Source organism: Dermatophagoides farinae, chromosome 2 (assembly GCF_024713945.1).
Source record: "Dermatophagoides farinae isolate YC_2012a chromosome 2, ASM2471394v1, whole genome shotgun sequence".
Taxonomy (NCBI): Eukaryota; Metazoa; Arthropoda; class Arachnida; order Sarcoptiformes; family Pyroglyphidae; genus Dermatophagoides; species Dermatophagoides farinae.
The window spans coordinates 2725923-2741832 of NC_134678.1; the positions used below are offsets into that span (position 1 = coordinate 2725923).

Sequence of the window (15910 nt, forward strand, 5' to 3'; positions counted from 1 at the left end):
TTGACCTTAAATTTTTTTTCCCATTTTGCATTGCACTAATTTGTTTCTTGAACGATGGTACGAACCTGTTCGGTGTGTGTGTGTGTGTGTGTGTGTGTTTGTGCGGTGACGAACGACACCAAATTATCTAGATGATAATAATAATAATCCTGTTGATTATAAAGTGATATAAAAAAGAATATAAACCAAAATCAATTTTTTCTTCTTGATCAATTCCACTGAACAGATTAATCGTTGTCGTGTGTTCTTCTTTGTTAGTTTATTTTTTTCCCTCTCGAAATAATTCTGATCATTCAATTCACAAATGTAACAGGTTGAATGATAAATTCTTTGTTGTTGTTGTTGTTGTTCATAAGTAACAAACAAGTTTTCCGCTTTGTACATACATTATTTCGATTTGAAAATTCAGGAAAAGAGCAAAAATTATTTGTACAAGTAAAATGTTCACTATCAAGAAAAAAATAAACTGGTCGTTCGCATATAGTGATGATCATCATCCTTGAATGTGTGTGTGTGTGTGTGTTTGTGTATACCGTTCATCTGTACATTCAACTTGTAAGTGTGATAGTGCAAACGGTCAACATACCTGTTATTGTGTATACAACAAAACGAACAAAATGTTCAACTGTGAAACTATCATTACCGAGGAATCTACCAACCAATGGTATGGTCATATACCATTATCATTCGACAATTCATTAGAATGACAATTAGAAACTCATCATCATCATTCATTGAAAAAAATTGACCATTATTCGATTGGAACGATTGCGTGAACATATCCGAAAAAACACCATCACCATTATATTATTATAATCAAGCAAAAGAACCATTCATTTAAATATTTTTAGCAAAGAAACAAATCACAACAAAGGTCATCACATTAACATCAACAACAAAAATGACCGGTACTAGAAGATCTTTTGCTTTGGCGTAAAGCAACTTTCGCTTGTATTTCGGTAATGTTTATTTCTAAATCAAAAAAAAAAAAAATCTCTAAACACGAACATACAACATATTGAGATTTAAACGAATAACGATTGAAAGGTCAACGGTCTTATTTTCGGTTAAATAACAAAACGATTAATAAACTATGTAGCCTATGGCGAATAGAATAAATTAAGAAGATAAATGTACGGAATGTACGGTTAATAACCGATGAATATCTTACCTTAGCTACCAAGAAAAATGGCAAAACAGGACTGGATTCAATAAAACCATCATCAACATCATCATTATTTTATTCAGGTTAAAATAGATATACTATCTTTACATTAAATGAATAAAAAAAAGAAGGGTCAACATCGAGTATAATTCATCAACATCAACCCGAAAATCATTTAAAAACAGGAATTAGTCCGAAGATATGAAGATCAAAACCATCAACAACAACAAAACAACAAACAAGTTATATGACGACAACAATGATCATGATGACGAATGAAAATATCTTGACAATCATTAACATTCAATTCAGATTTGTTGAATTCAATCCGAATGTTGTTGTTGTTGTTGTTGTTGTTGTCTGAGCACGAAATTAACGTTAGTTTTTTTTGTGAATAAATCAAATTCATAATTATTTATTTATCATCAACATTTAAATCAATCACTGGTTTTATAAACATAACATGACCAATGGCCATCAATTAATATAGGAAAGAAAAAAAAAGATTACCAAGTTTCTTTTTAATGATGAAGATTATGATGTTGGTAATAATTCAATGAAATACAATTATGGTGAAGATTTATTTTCTAATTTTTACAATGAAAATATTTAAAAAAAAATTGAATACACGATAAACCATTGATATACAACACAACCTGCTCCCACTTAACATGGATTATCATCATCATTGGATTAAGATTACAAAATCCAGAATTGAGCAACAAATATTTCAATATTTGCAACATACACAAACATACATTTATGACAATTTTCAAACATTCGTAACGAAATTCAATTTATTTATTCCATTTACCTAATGTGTTGAATATTGATGATGACGATGATATAGTTGGAATGTGTTTTTTTTCGCTAGTTCACTTTTTGAAATTATAAATTGAAAATTTCATTTTGGAACTTATGATGATGATTATCGGTGATCACAAGCAGCAGTTTAAAAAAAACAACAGATTACATTTTCCAAAAAGGAAAAAAAACATCAATACACCACACACACATACGGATTGATTATGTAAATCGCAAAAAAAACAAGAACAAAAATCAAAGTATAACAACAAAGGGGAGGGAAAAAAATTTATATTCAACGAACACGAATAAAAGCTCGAAGCCAAAGGCTTATATATGTGTGGGGAAGATTTTTGAGAGACTAAAATGAAATGAAAAATTTCAAAAAAAAAAAATTAAAAACAATAGAGGTCAATGCTAAATGATGATAATTATTATAAATGTAATTAATTTTAATATGGATGCATAATATGGATGGTTTCCCTTTTAGCCATTTCAAGCAATTTTTTTTGCCACTATGACATAATCACATAAATAATAATAATAACTTGTTGTTGTTGTTGTTGTTTTTATGCTTTGTTTTGATGAATGTATTTGAGATTTTTATTTTTTCACATTTATAAATTCATCATCACATTATAATGCAATTATATATTTTTTTTTCTCTCTTGAATGACACAATAGAAATTCGTAGACAGACAACAAAATGGCATCAAACAACAATCAATTCAATTAACATAACAATAAAAATAAAAAAAAAACACAAAAAACAATAAAAAAAATAATATATGATGATGATCACACATTGAGAATATATTTCCAGAAAAAAAGATGGAAATAAAAATCACATCTAAACTGACCAACAACAACAACCAAAACAACAACAGGTGACCATCATCATCAACCTATTTGTAGTCACACACACACATACACACAGTTAGTGGCCTTTAGGGGAGCCAAAAAAAGAATAGCACCGACACTAAAATTCGTTTTGCTTGTTGTTATGTTGTTTCCAAAACCACTTGTCAAAGCTGTTTGTTGTTGTCTGTGGTCCAGACCGTCATGAACACCAAACACAATATACACATGAATAACAAGCTATCAGCAAGATGAACTATACAATCGAACCAAAAACTAGTGGATATTCTCTCTTAGAATGATTAATAAAATTGTCGAACATTTTTTTTTTCATTGAATGATTATTGTCGTTATTGTTGAAACTTTATTGTCGACAATTCTTCAATTTCTTTGATGAAATTCGTGAATAGATGTGTATAATGATCATGATCATTTAGGAGATTGAAAAGAAAAAAACCTAAACAAGCCTTTCATACACAGACACACACAGAGAGAGAGACACACACAAATTAGAATTTTTCAATCAGAAAAAAAACTTGATAATTTTGTTTAATGAATTTAAATACTAAAAATAATGAATACAAGCGTCATAATGAATAGGATAGGATGATGATAATGATGATAATGATAAATGGTTGCATATAAACGGACGACGTCCGTCATTGACTAACAGACGACGACTGAATTGAATGAAATTTTGGCGTGATGTTGATTTTCAATAGTGAATGAATCCAAAAAAAAAAAAATGTGAGAGAATTGAATGGAACTTCATATAGCCGCGTTTACAACAACGACGACGATGAGAGGATATCACATCATTTTTACATGATGAAAATGGTGAATTGGGAAGAAGAAAAAGAAAAATACAAGCAAGTTGTGTGTGTGTGTGTGTGTGCTATAGCAGATCAAATGTTTGTGTGTGTGTGTGTTGTATGTTTGAACAGGGAGAAAAAAAAGAGCCAAATATACACAAATATACAAAGGGTGGGAAAAAAAATGGGATTCAATAGCGCAAATGCCATGCCATGCATAGGAAGATCTACAACCACCAACATGTATAAACCATGAAAAAAAAGAGGAAATAATAATAAAATAAATATATACAAAGATGATCATAAATCTGTTGTATGTTATATATTGGGTTTTTTAATTTTTCTTTTTTTGCAATGTGTTTGATTACTTCGTAGTTTTGTGTGTTCGTTCGTTCGGGGTTGTGTTGATGGTTTTCTCTATGCATTGTGAGGTTTGGATCAATGGATAAAATATTTTTATAATGAACATTTGGCCGCATCCGTTGGTTTGAAAATGATGATAGTATATGGTTGTTATGGCAATTAATGATGATGATGATGATGATGATGGTTGCCTAATAATCAAATCGATGAGGATTTGTTTTTCAATGCAACAAGCATATATCCATGTTGTTAATCTGTTGAATTCAAATGAATTGACGAAATTAAAAAAATTGAACAGAAAAAAAATTTGTAGTACATAACGATGGCCATGATGAATATGATGATGACATCAATGATTGTTTAATTTAAATTTTATAAATAAATCCTACAAAAAAAAACTTACCGTTGCAAAATACAAATGTCCACAAAAATATTAGACCACATTTGAACCTATTCAAAAACATATTCTGATCATTAGAATTAACCAATAGAATTGGTCACATGAATTCGAATCATCATGAGCAGCAACCATTATCGATAACATTGAAAATTTTTTTTCCTTCATATACTATGAATGAATGTGTTTTCAATGATGATGATGATGATGGTGAATGATGATTATGACAACTACAAACTACTATACGAACAAGTTCTTATAAGAACTTGTTCATTGTATTTTTTTTTCCTTGATTGATTTGATAGATATTGATTTTTGTTAGTAACAAAAAAAAACGAATCATTCGTGTGAATTTATAAAGAAAAATTTGTTTTTTTTTCTATTTTCATTTCCCATCATCATTATATTATATTATATATACCAAATGTATACATCATTTTTGTTGGCAGGTATGATGAATTTGATTGGATTATTATTATGATCTTTCCAACACACACACACACACACACACACACACATGTGTCGTTATTCAGATAATTTTTCTTGGTTTCCAAAATTTTTTTTTCTGGCAACAATTCCAAAAAAAAACAATGCAAATGATGAAGTAAAAATAATTTGTCATTTGAATATGTCTCATTGGATTATGATACACACACACACACACACACATTTGGACCATTTCATTCCAAAATATTTAACAATAATTTATTAGATTTTTATATTTTATATTTGTCATTCATTGTAATCATCATAACAACGAGATTTGATGATGATGATGATTACTTTATGTTGACAATGGTCGACCTTCCACAGTGCACATACAATTCAAATTTTACAAGCAAATATTACGAAATAATTTTTAATGAAAAAAATAAAATAAAAATTTAAAACAATTTTTACGACCTAAAAAAAAAAAAAATAGCGATACAAAACAAGACGATGTAACTGCTTTTGCTGCTAATGACAGCCACAATGAGAATTACGATGATGATTATGATGATGAAATTTTTTTTTTAGCATAATAATGAAGAGATGAAAATGATGATGTTGACAACAAATGTCATCAAATACTATTCGATAATTTATTGATAATAATGATCAAGTCGTATCATCATCATTTGAATTCTTTAAAGTTTCTATTTTTTTTTTACCTGCGCCTTAATTTGTAAACACATTTGAAAAAATTTTACATCCGCTTACGGTGGGCATAAGGGGAGTCAAATTTTTTTTTTTTTGCACAAGGCCTCGCAATTTTCTCGGCCGGCTCTGACAATGCCCAATAAACATTTTGCAATGGAACCAATTTGGTTTTTGATTGCTCTAAAACCATCATCGATAATAAGATATATACCATCTTGTATACAAGCAAAAATATTGTTTAGTCATGTGTCGCTATCTGCAAACAAAAATTGTGAGTATACTTGCCCAATTTTTTTAAACAGATTTTTTTCAGCCTAACCTAACTATGACAGTGCAATTCAAAGCTAGTTCAAAAACAACGTTCCCAAAATTTTTTCTCTCGACAGATGTGCACATGTGCAGACGTGCCACACGTTGTCACTCGGTCTTATTCAAACGGTATATCTTTATTTTGTCTCGATATTTGCACAAGTCGTTCTCTCTACAATCCTTGCTTTTGATAGTTGTCTTTAAAGTTTGGTGTATCGTGGAATAAAAAAAATTTGAAGACTATATAGTCTTTATCTACATTCTACTTTTTTTTCAATGGCATCTTTTTATAAAAGTACGATGGCCGCAAATAGTGCTATCAATTCGAATCAAAATGACATCCACAACGGTGATATTGGACATATCCGTGAAATACTTTTGAAAAATTTCATGTGTCATAAACATTTCCATTTGCAATTTGGACCTAGAATCAATTTCATTGTCGGACAAAATGGAAGTAAGTATTTGTTTGTTTTTCACTTGAATTAAGAATAAATCCACATTTTGTTTAACAGGTGGAAAATCGGCAATACTAATAGGAATTGTACTAGGTCTTGGTGGCCGTGCAAGTTGTACGAATCGTGGTTCTGGCCTTTCACTGTTCATTAAAAATGGTGAATCGCGAGCCCAAATAACATTGAAAATAGCCAACTTTATTGATGGAAAATCAACAGATGAAAGCTATAAATATGATCGATACGGTAAAACTATTATTGTTGAACGTACAATCAGCATAAATGGTACAAGTTCCTATAAATTGAAATCAGAATCTGGAAAGATTATTTCAGAAAAGAAAGAAGAATTGGATAATATTCTGTCCCATTTTTGCATTTTTATCGATAATCCAATTTGTGTTCTTACACAAGAAATTTCAAAAAATTTCCTCAATTCCAAAAATGCTTCGGACAAATTTAAATTTTTCATCAAAGCCACCCAGATTGAAGAAACGAAACGATTGTATGATAGTTGTAAAGAAGATTATGAATATTCTAAAAAAAAGATTGCGGTAATTATTCTCTTTTTTTCACTTGTTGACAGTTTAATATTAATTTTACTTTTACCAGGAAAAAGACGAATTGCTTAAATCTTACAACGAAAAATTAGAAAAATATCGTAAAGAAGTTAACACAATCGAAAAACTACGAAACAATGTGAATCTCATGAAACAATTAAATAATGAATTACATTGGGCTTGTATTAATGAATACTATAAAGAATTGAATGAAAATATTGCAAAATTGGATGATAATAAAAAGAATATAGAAAAATATGATAACGAAAGGAACGATATTCAACAAGAAATAAATGAAATTAATCAACAAAAAGCCGAACTAGATGAACGTTTGCATAATTTTACTTCAATGGTCAAACAAGCACAAAATGATTCTCATATGGCAAAAAAGGAATCAGAGGATATGCGATCTCAATTGATTAAAAAAGAATCGGAAATGAATGTTGTTAAAAAAGAGTTGAGTAAATGTCGTTCAGAAATCAATGGTATTCGTAAAAGGATCGATGGAATCGAAACGAACAGCCAAGAATGTCAACATTTAAATATCGAGGATCTTATCAAAAAACTTGATGAAGAAATGACAAGTAAAAAATCCAAAAATCAATCATTAAAATTAAAATTGATTGAATTGCAACAACTCAAGGATCAACAGGTTAATGAAAAAATTCATATCGAAGAAGAGGTTCGAAAAAATCAAGCTCAAATGAAAGTTAATCAAAGTGAGATTCTTCGTTTAAGAAGTGTTGAAAACAATCGTTTGGGACGTTATGGTCCCAAATATACTGAATTGAATAAACAAATTGATTTATTACATAAAAACAAAAAATTTAAACACAAACCATTCGGACCTATTGGTGAATATATCCGATTAAACGACAATAAAGCTGCATATGCTGTTGAAATCTTTCTGAAAAGGATGCTTTTTGCCTATGTTGTCGATAATGATGCTGATGCTTGTATCCTAAAAGATCTCGTTAGTCGATTATTCAGAGGGGATTTACTGAGTAAACCCTCAATAATTATAAGAAAATTTGTTCCATTACATAATGTATCCAGATCTCAAGCAATTTCACCTAATTATAAAAATTTTCTTCAATTATTGAATATCAAACGTGAAGATGATCCGGTTGCCAATTGCCTTATCGATCATCAGAAAGTCGAACAAGTTCTTTATATTCCTAATTACCGCGAAGCACAACATATTTTGTCTCGACGAGAATTGGTACCGAACAACTGTATCCGCTGCTATACATCCGATGGGGATTTAATGTATCCATCGACAAATCATAGTGATTACAAATCATATCCTAACAGAAATCAGAATAAGTTTGCAAGAATTTTAGTCGAAAATCATACGCAAACTATTGAAAATTGTCGTAAACAAATTGATTTTCTCCAAGAAAAAATTGAAAATTTATGTCATCAACTTCGTGAACAAAATCGTTTGATAGAGGAGAATAAAAAGGAAATCGCAATGATTTCACATGAAATTAGTCAATGCGAAATTGAACAACATGATTTGGAAAGTCAACGTTCTGAATTGGAGGTAAATTATCTTTCATTATTGATCGTGTTTTTCAATTGATAACAATTTATATATTTTTTTTTTTTTTGATTTAGGCAAAAGCTGCCATCAAACCGGTAGAGGCTGTAGCCTTAAAAGATGAGGTTTTCAAACTAGAAGAGGAACAAATTGAACTGAAAAATCAACTCCAGAAACTTGCGATTGTACGTGATGACCTTAAAAATAAATATAACGAGTTATTGAAAAAATGTGATGACAAACAACAAGAATATGAAAATCTTCGAGAATCTCGTGATCCCATTACCGAAAAAATTGAAAAATTAAATGATAAACAAAGAGTTCTTATGAATAGATCAGAAAAGAAAACTAATGATTACGAAAAATTATTGGATTCGAAATCAAAGCTGGAAAATGAAATCAAAGTTCATCAGCAAAAACTTCATGAAGAGGAACAATTGGCATTAGAAGAGACCGAAACAAGAATTGAAACAACAAGAAGTTCGGCAGAAATTGGAAAAGAAATTAGTGATATAGAAAAATATCTTGAAATAAATAAACACATAATGGATCCAAAAGTTCAAGAACAAACATTTGAATCCTTTTACAAACTACAACAATCGACTAGCAATGTCAAGATTGAATTGGATGCTTTAAATACATATTTTTCCAAATTGGAAACATCAAGCAAATCTCGTGAGACTGCTTATCATATGTTGATATCATATATAGAAAAAATGGTCAACATTCATTTTCAAGAATTCCTGAAACATAAAGAATTCGAAGGATATATTGATATCAAGTTTCATGAATCATCTAATAGTAATAGTGAAAGCGAAGCAAAACGTAAAGCAAAAACATTGGATCTTGTCATAAGACCACATAAATCTTTATCACAATCACAATATAAATCGAGTCAAGAAATTCATAGCTTTTCAAATACGAAAAGTTTGTCCGGTGGCGAACGTTCATTTTCTACCGTTGCTTTCATTATATCTTTATGGCAGGTTTGTCCATCACCATTCCGAATTCTTGATGAAGTTGATGTTTTCATGGACATGGTCACAAGACATATCACATTGGATAGTTTGGTTGAATTCGCTGCTACTAAATCGAATAAACAATTCATCTTTCTTTCACCATTATCATTACAACAATTTAATCACAGTCAATTTATTAAAATTTTTCAAATGCCTGAACCGGCAAGAAAATAATTATTTTTGTACAAAAGTAATCAAATCTAAATATATAGTTTAATGTAAAAGAATTACAAATTACAATTCATTTCATAAATACGAAAAATAAAAATTGTTCTTGATAAAAAAAAAAATTAATCATCATATATACTTAAATCGTTGTCTATGATTTCATTGTTATTTACATACTGAATTCGTTTCGGTCGGAAAATTGACTTTCATCCATTGATGTCATTGTGCTGGAATGATTGATATTCTGTAGATGGACAATAGTGTGAATGATTTGCTAAATAAAAAATCAGCTGTACTTACGGCAAATTTTCGTTTCAAAGCATTCTGTACCATATCGTTTAATGATTGATTTATAAGATTTCGATGATCATTGATACCTAGTAACGAATTTCGAGTAATTTTTCGCAATAATTTACGTTGTTGAATTAGATCATCAAGAAATAGTCTGCTTATAATAAAGAGAATAAAGAAAAAACAAAAAATATTAATGATTGAAATGTTTGAAAAAAATACCTAGGATAGTAATTGGCGAAATTTGTGGAACATATTAAGGAATTTTTATTTGTAACAAAATTCCATAAAATCTGATCAACTAATCGATAGGATTGTTTGGATGTTGTTGATGATAATGATAATGCTAACCTTTGTTTTTTATTCGAAACGAAATCGTCTTCATTTTGATCAAAGCCACCGTTGAATTGAATTTTCTGCTGTGATACAAAAACTGGATTAGGAGTACTAGTGAAATTGAATTCTTTCGGTGGTGGTGGTGGTGGTGGAGGCGGTATTGGAATATTCATTACTTCCATAGTCTTGACATTCGAATCATCAATCGATATGTCACTTAGATTGATCTGCTCATGAAGATTGCTTCCTTTACAAAGACAACGATTAAGATCCCATTCCAATTTTTCCACACGATCGGATAAATTTTTGATAATCCTTTCATGTTGATCTATACGTTCGATGATTTCAATAAATTCGTTTAAATTTAATTTTCGTTCGGATAGCTAATTGAATGGAAAAAAACTAAGAATTAAACAATTCAACAGAAATAAGAAATGCTTACCATTGTAAATAATTGCACAATAGAACAGGAATTAAAGACAAAATAAGTGAAACGTTTCCAAATAAAATTCCACAATTTAAATAGCAGAATATAATCATAAATGAAATGAATAATTTTGGCCATAAGATAAAATAAGATATTATAAATCGACATGATCGCTAGAAAATGGATGAAAGAAAAATAAAATAAAAATTTTAGTTTTCGTTTCTATTTAAAAAACAATTGCCATATTTAGCTTCAAAAATCAAGATCAAGATCAAATTTAAAGTTCAAGTTTTTAAGTTTAAAAACGCGCCCGCTTATAAGTTTATGAATCATATATGGACACATTCTTTGTGGATGAAAATTCTATGAATCACATGTTCTGTGATCGCGCGCGGTCAATCAATTTGTATATAAATTTATTTTATCATGATATTGAAACTTTGTAGTCGTTCTGTTGTTTTGAAAACATTGATACTTTCAAGTTCAAAAAGGCTTTATCATGGATCAAGAATCGACCAAAAAGTAATCGATTATTTATCCAAATTTCCAGATACATATGAACAAAAAGAATGTGAAAAATTTTGGTCATCCATATGGGAACAGCGTGAATTATTTGTCATTAAGGATACGGAGCCAAAATTTCGTCTTTTATTACCACCACCAAACATCACTGGTTCATTGCATTTAGGTAAATTATTCAAAACGTTATGATTGATGCCTTAATTTCATTTTCCTTTCACAGGTCATTCATTGACTGTTGCAATTCAGGATGCTTTATGTCGATATCATCGAATGAATGATAAAATTGTCAAGTGGTATGGTGGTACCGATCATGCAGGAATTGCCACTCAGATTATCATCGAAAAAATCCTATGGGCCAAATATGCTAAAACTAAGCAGGATATCTCTCGAGAAGAATTCGGTGCTATCATTGAGAAGTGGAAAAAAGAACGAATTGATGAGATTGAAAGGCAGCTTAAATCGCTAGGTGTTTCGATTGATTTTCAATCCAATTATTTTACGTTATCACCAGAAATGTCTAGAAATGTAAATGAAGCTTTTATTGAATTATTTAATCGTGGAATGATATATCGAGCATCTTATATGGTCAATTGGTCATACTATCTGCAATCAACATTGTCGGATATCGAAATTGAACATAAATTCATATCTGGTCCAACAGAATATAAAGTACCTGGCTGTAATGAATCTTTTCAGCTCGGTGTTATACATTATTTCAAATATCCACTAGAAAATATTGATTCAAACGATTTTGTTACGATAGCAACTACAAGACTTGAATCAATTATGGGCGATGTAGCCCTTGCTGTTCATCCCGATGATACACGTTATTCACATCTTATAGGAAAATTTGCATTTAATCCATTTACCAATGAAAAAATGCCAATTATAGCTGAAGAAAGTGTAAAACCTGATTTTGGCACCGGTGTACTTAAATTAACTCCGGCACATAGTTTTGTTGATCATGAAATTGCCCTTCGACATAATCTACCATCAAAAACCATTTTCAATGATCAAGGTTTTATTGACTGTGAATATAAACCATTGAACAATGTACATCGATACTCAGCTAAAGAGTTAGTCAAACAAGAACTTGAAAAACGTAATCTCTATTGTGGCTTGAAAGAACATGGACATTGGCTGCCGATTTGTTCTCGAAGTGGTGACATAATTGAATCGCGCATTGTGCCACAATGGTTTCTGAAAACAGATGAGGCTCGATATGCTGCCGAATTTGTAGCTAATCGTGACAATCTTTCTGAATCATCCAAAGAAGTTTGGAAACAAATAAGTAAAAATTTAGATGAACATAGTCGAAACATGGCCATCATTCCATCAGGATATCGAAACACATGGAAAGATTGGTTTAGCCGCTATAAAGATTGGTGCATTTCTCGTCAGATTTATTGGGGACATCAAATACCTGCATATGAAGTTATACTTGATTCGAAGCCAACAAATATTTGGATAGCTGCAATGAGCGAAGAACAAGCTTTGAATGTTGCTTGTGAGAAACATGGTTTCAAAAAAGAAGAAATCGAAATACGTCGTGATCAAGATGTCCTAGACACTTGGTTCTCATCGGCATTATTGCCACTTGCCGTAACCGGGTGGTTTCAATCGAATTCTTTTCAAGACCTTCCACTTTCATTAATGGAAACTGGTCATGATATTATTTTCTTCTGGGTAGCAAGAATGACTTTAATTTCATTAATGTTATCTGGACGCATACCATTCGATAAAGTTTTATTGCATGGAATGATATGTGATGAAAAAGGCAAAAAAATGTCCAAATCAAGGGCCAATGTTGTTGATCCTCTTCATCTAATCGAAGGAGCTTCATTTGATCAGATTTTACAACAAAATAAAGATTATCTCGATTCTGGTTTAATAACACGCGAAAAGTTTACACAAGTTATGAATAGATTGATTAAAACTTTACCGAAGGGTATTCCCATATGTGGTGCAGACATATTACGATTATCTCTGCTTCAATCAAGATTTAAGGAACAAAATGTTAAATTTGATCTAAAAAATGCAATCAAAAAGCGTGTGTTTGCCAATAAAATGCATCAAACAATCCGTTTTATTTTGATCAATTTAACGAATGAATTCAAAGAAACACCAACGTTTTTGGTCAATGATACACTTTCGAAAGTGGATAAATGGATTCTATGTAAATTAGCAGATTTGGTAAATCACTGTAGATTCACATTTGATTCTTACGATCTTCATCATTCGGCCAAACAAATCGAACAATTCTGGATTGATAATTTATGTGATGTATATTTGGAAAGTATCAAAAAAGACATTGTCGGCAAAACGGAATCTTATGAAAAATCCATGAATGTTATGCTATACGTAATTCGACAAGCGCTCAAATTGATTCATCCATTCATGCCATTCATAACGGAAAATTTATATCAACAATTGGAATATCGCCTCACTTCAGATTATTCATATCGCAGCATCTTGGAATCGGAATATCCAAAAATACAAGACGATCCAGTTCTTGTTCATTTTGATCGTTCCATCGACAAAGATATGGAAAAAGTCATTGAAATTACGAAAAAAATTCGTTGGTTCAAACAAAATTTCCATATTCCAAAAGATAGTGCAATAGAAAAGATACGTATTGCTTCATTATATGAAAATTTATCCGATTTTCAATCATTGATCGAATCTTTTATCAGAATCGATATCTGCCCAATTGAATTCGTAAATCTTTATGATATTTATAAATATGATGATGATGATTGTTATTGTGTTAAAGTCGATATCGATAGCAAAATTCGATCCATAAGAAGTGATGATAGTTCATCCACTACCGATTCAGACGAAGAAAAAGAAAATTTAACTGCAAACAATTCGCTCAAATGGAATGAAATCTACATCTTATTTTCGATCAATCGTGAACAATTGAAATTAAAATTAACAGAAAAATTCAAAAATAGTCAAACAAACAAATGTGACCAATTGATGGCCGATATGGATTTATTTCATTTTGAAAATTTTACAAAAAATTATAAAAAATCGACAAAAATTATTAGCTAAATAATAATAAACATTATAAATCATAGTAAAGGCTACAATCAAGATCATATGAAAATTTTTTTTGATCATTCAACGAAGTTTTTGTTTTGTCTATCACATCATCCATCGAAGTTTCAAGAATATCTTCCATATTCCATTCATAACGAGGCAATTCACTGCTAATCTGTTTGGAAAGTAAAACTATTTCAGGATGATAATGTGATTGAAGTAGATTCAATTCCCACATATAGCTATTCAATGCTTGAGTTTTTTCTGGATCTTGTTCTTGATCAAGAAATGGATCTTGTTCTGGTTCAATTTGTTTATAGTCTAACATTCGTTTGATCATTGGATGTCTGATGAATAAATTTCCTATGAATGGTAATAAAATCAATATTGTGTCGGGGCTTGAAATGATTGTTAAACGGGCAAATTTTTTTGCAAACGAAGCGACAATTGTGGCTGATATATGCGTAGATGTGAGAAATAAATCACACCAAAATAGAAATCGTGGTCGATGTTTTACATAAGTAATTGCAGGTTCTAGAAGACTGTAAAGTTGGCCATAAAAATTTGGATATTCTAAATTGCATTTATGAATTAATGTATAAAGTGGGCTTAGACTTAGAATTGAGATGATTCCTCCAGTTTGAAAAGAATTTATTAGAAAATCGGCCAATAATAATGGATTTTCGAAATGTCTTATGGCATATTTGTCAAGATAGAGAAGAGATTTTTTAAACACCTGTGGTGGTAATTGAAAAGTGAAATACTTTATCCACAATGAAGAATAGATTTCGGCATCACGTGAATAATTGAATTTAAATTTGCGTGTAGGTAACTGTATCCATTTAGCTATATGGTTACCACTATCATCAGAATCATCAATGCGATGAAGCTCACAAAGACGAATCAATGTTTTACGGTCGTTATTAGATTTGTTAACTTTCCTAAATTCTGATTGTAAACTTTTGGGCAACAAATCTTCAGGTGTAATCAATCGAATAGGAGAAAGCATATCGATAATATTGAGCATTAGATTTTGTTTATCATTCCCTTTATTCTCATCAATAATCTTATGCAATATCGTCATGGTGAAATGAATAACATCATCGTATTGGTATTTCGAATAGAAGGCAATCAATTCTTGATTATAAATTAGTTCAGAGATTAGAGATCGAACAATTTTCTCCAAAAGTACAACAGGAAAGCTTATTTCATCATTATTGGTTGCGTAACGGTAGGGGAATTTTCCTTCTTCTTCAACAAATTTCATCAGCAATTCTAAACACAATTGTCTCAGTTTCAATGAATAGTTGGATTCTTTGTTTTCCAAAATTCGAATAAAAAGACTGATGGTTGATTCGTAAAGAGTAATAAGCCAAGATTTGAATTTATTGATTTTGCTATATTGATCTGTATCATCATCCTTAAGCAAGACCATTTCACGAGAATCAATATAATTGGTCCATATCTTTGACAAACATCGTATCAATGATTCAGCGTAAAGATTACTCGCCTGAATCTCATCCAAATTTGAGAGAATATCAATTAGATCAATGATTCGATTGACATTTTTTCGATCTTGAAGTATATCTGATGTAATTTTGTTGAATTCCTGTAACGGAATTAAATTTAAAGATTTAGATTCATTCATTTTCAAATCCATGTGGTTTATTTGAAGAATCCTATTTTAACATCATTGGTTTGA

General features: G+C 30.4%; 5 protein-coding genes across 6 annotated transcripts in view; 2 read left to right on the forward strand and 3 right to left on the reverse strand.

The window, feature by feature from the left end:
- Positions 1 to 3996, reverse strand: part of LOC124498740 (putative polypeptide N-acetylgalactosaminyltransferase 9) — a 47869-nt gene extending 43873 nt beyond the window's left edge. For both annotated transcript variants that reach the window (XM_075735539.1, XM_075735538.1), the window contains exon 1: positions 1980 to 3996. The gene's annotated coding sequence lies outside the window, so the exon portion shown is untranslated. The remainder of the gene's footprint in view (positions 1 to 1979) is intronic.
- Positions 3997 to 5940: 1944 nt separating this feature from the next.
- SMC6 (Structural maintenance of chromosomes 6) lies at positions 5941 to 9712 on the forward strand. The gene is made up of 4 exons (XM_047062562.2): positions 5941 to 6305; positions 6364 to 6854; positions 6913 to 8406; positions 8481 to 9712. Exons 1-4 carry the CDS (start codon positions 6125 to 6127, stop codon positions 9594 to 9596), a joined length of 3282 nt encoding a protein of 1093 aa, XP_046918518.2. The 5' UTR covers positions 5941 to 6124; the 3' UTR covers positions 9597 to 9712.
- On the reverse strand, positions 9617 to 10840 carry LOC124494768 (uncharacterized). The gene is made up of 4 exons (XM_047058066.2): positions 10660 to 10840; positions 10233 to 10600; positions 9891 to 10035; positions 9617 to 9834 (listed from the first exon to the last, which is right to left on the reverse strand). Exons 1-4 carry the CDS (start codon positions 10810 to 10812, stop codon positions 9760 to 9762), a joined length of 741 nt encoding a protein of 246 aa, XP_046914022.2. The 5' UTR covers positions 10813 to 10840; the 3' UTR covers positions 9617 to 9759.
- Positions 10841 to 10987: 147 nt separating this feature from the next.
- Positions 10988 to 14261, forward strand: LOC124498766 (uncharacterized). The gene is made up of 2 exons (XM_047062563.2): positions 10988 to 11332; positions 11387 to 14261. Exons 1-2 carry the CDS (start codon positions 11071 to 11073, stop codon positions 14218 to 14220), a joined length of 3096 nt encoding a protein of 1031 aa, XP_046918519.2. The 5' UTR covers positions 10988 to 11070; the 3' UTR covers positions 14221 to 14261.
- Positions 14124 to 15868, reverse strand: LOC124498767 (nucleolar complex protein 4 homolog B). The gene has a single exon (XM_047062564.2). It carries the CDS (start codon positions 15866 to 15868, stop codon positions 14234 to 14236), a length of 1635 nt encoding a protein of 544 aa, XP_046918520.2. The 3' UTR covers positions 14124 to 14233.
- Between the last annotated feature and the right edge of the window lie 42 nt (positions 15869 to 15910).

Coding starts and splice junctions, on each gene's coding strand:
- SMC6 (XM_047062562.2), top strand. CDS start 6,125: ATGGCATCTTTTTATAAAAGTACGATGGCCGCAAATAGTGCTATCAAT. Junction 6,306..6,363: donor CATTGTCGGACAAAATGGAA/GTAAGTATTTGT, acceptor TTTGTTTAACAG/GTGGAAAATCGGCAATACTA. Junction 8,407..8,480: donor GTCAACGTTCTGAATTGGAG/GTAAATTATCTT, acceptor TTTTTGATTTAG/GCAAAAGCTGCCATCAAACC.
- LOC124494768 (XM_047058066.2), bottom strand. CDS start 10,812: ATGTCGATTTATAATATCTTATTTTATCTTATGGCCAAAATTATTCAT. Junction 10,601..10,659: donor TTGTGCAATTATTTACAATG/GTAAGCATTTCT, acceptor CCATTCAATTAG/CTATCCGAACGAAAATTAAA. Junction 9,835..9,890: donor CTTTGAAACGAAAATTTGCC/GTAAGTACAGCT, acceptor GTCCATCTACAG/AATATCAATCATTCCAGCAC.
- LOC124498766 (XM_047062563.2), top strand. CDS start 11,071: ATGATATTGAAACTTTGTAGTCGTTCTGTTGTTTTGAAAACATTGATA. Junction 11,333..11,386: donor CACTGGTTCATTGCATTTAG/GTAAATTATTCA, acceptor TTCCTTTCACAG/GTCATTCATTGACTGTTGCA.
- LOC124498767 (XM_047062564.2), bottom strand. CDS start 15,868: ATGGATTTGAAAATGAATGAATCTAAATCTTTAAATTTAATTCCGTTA.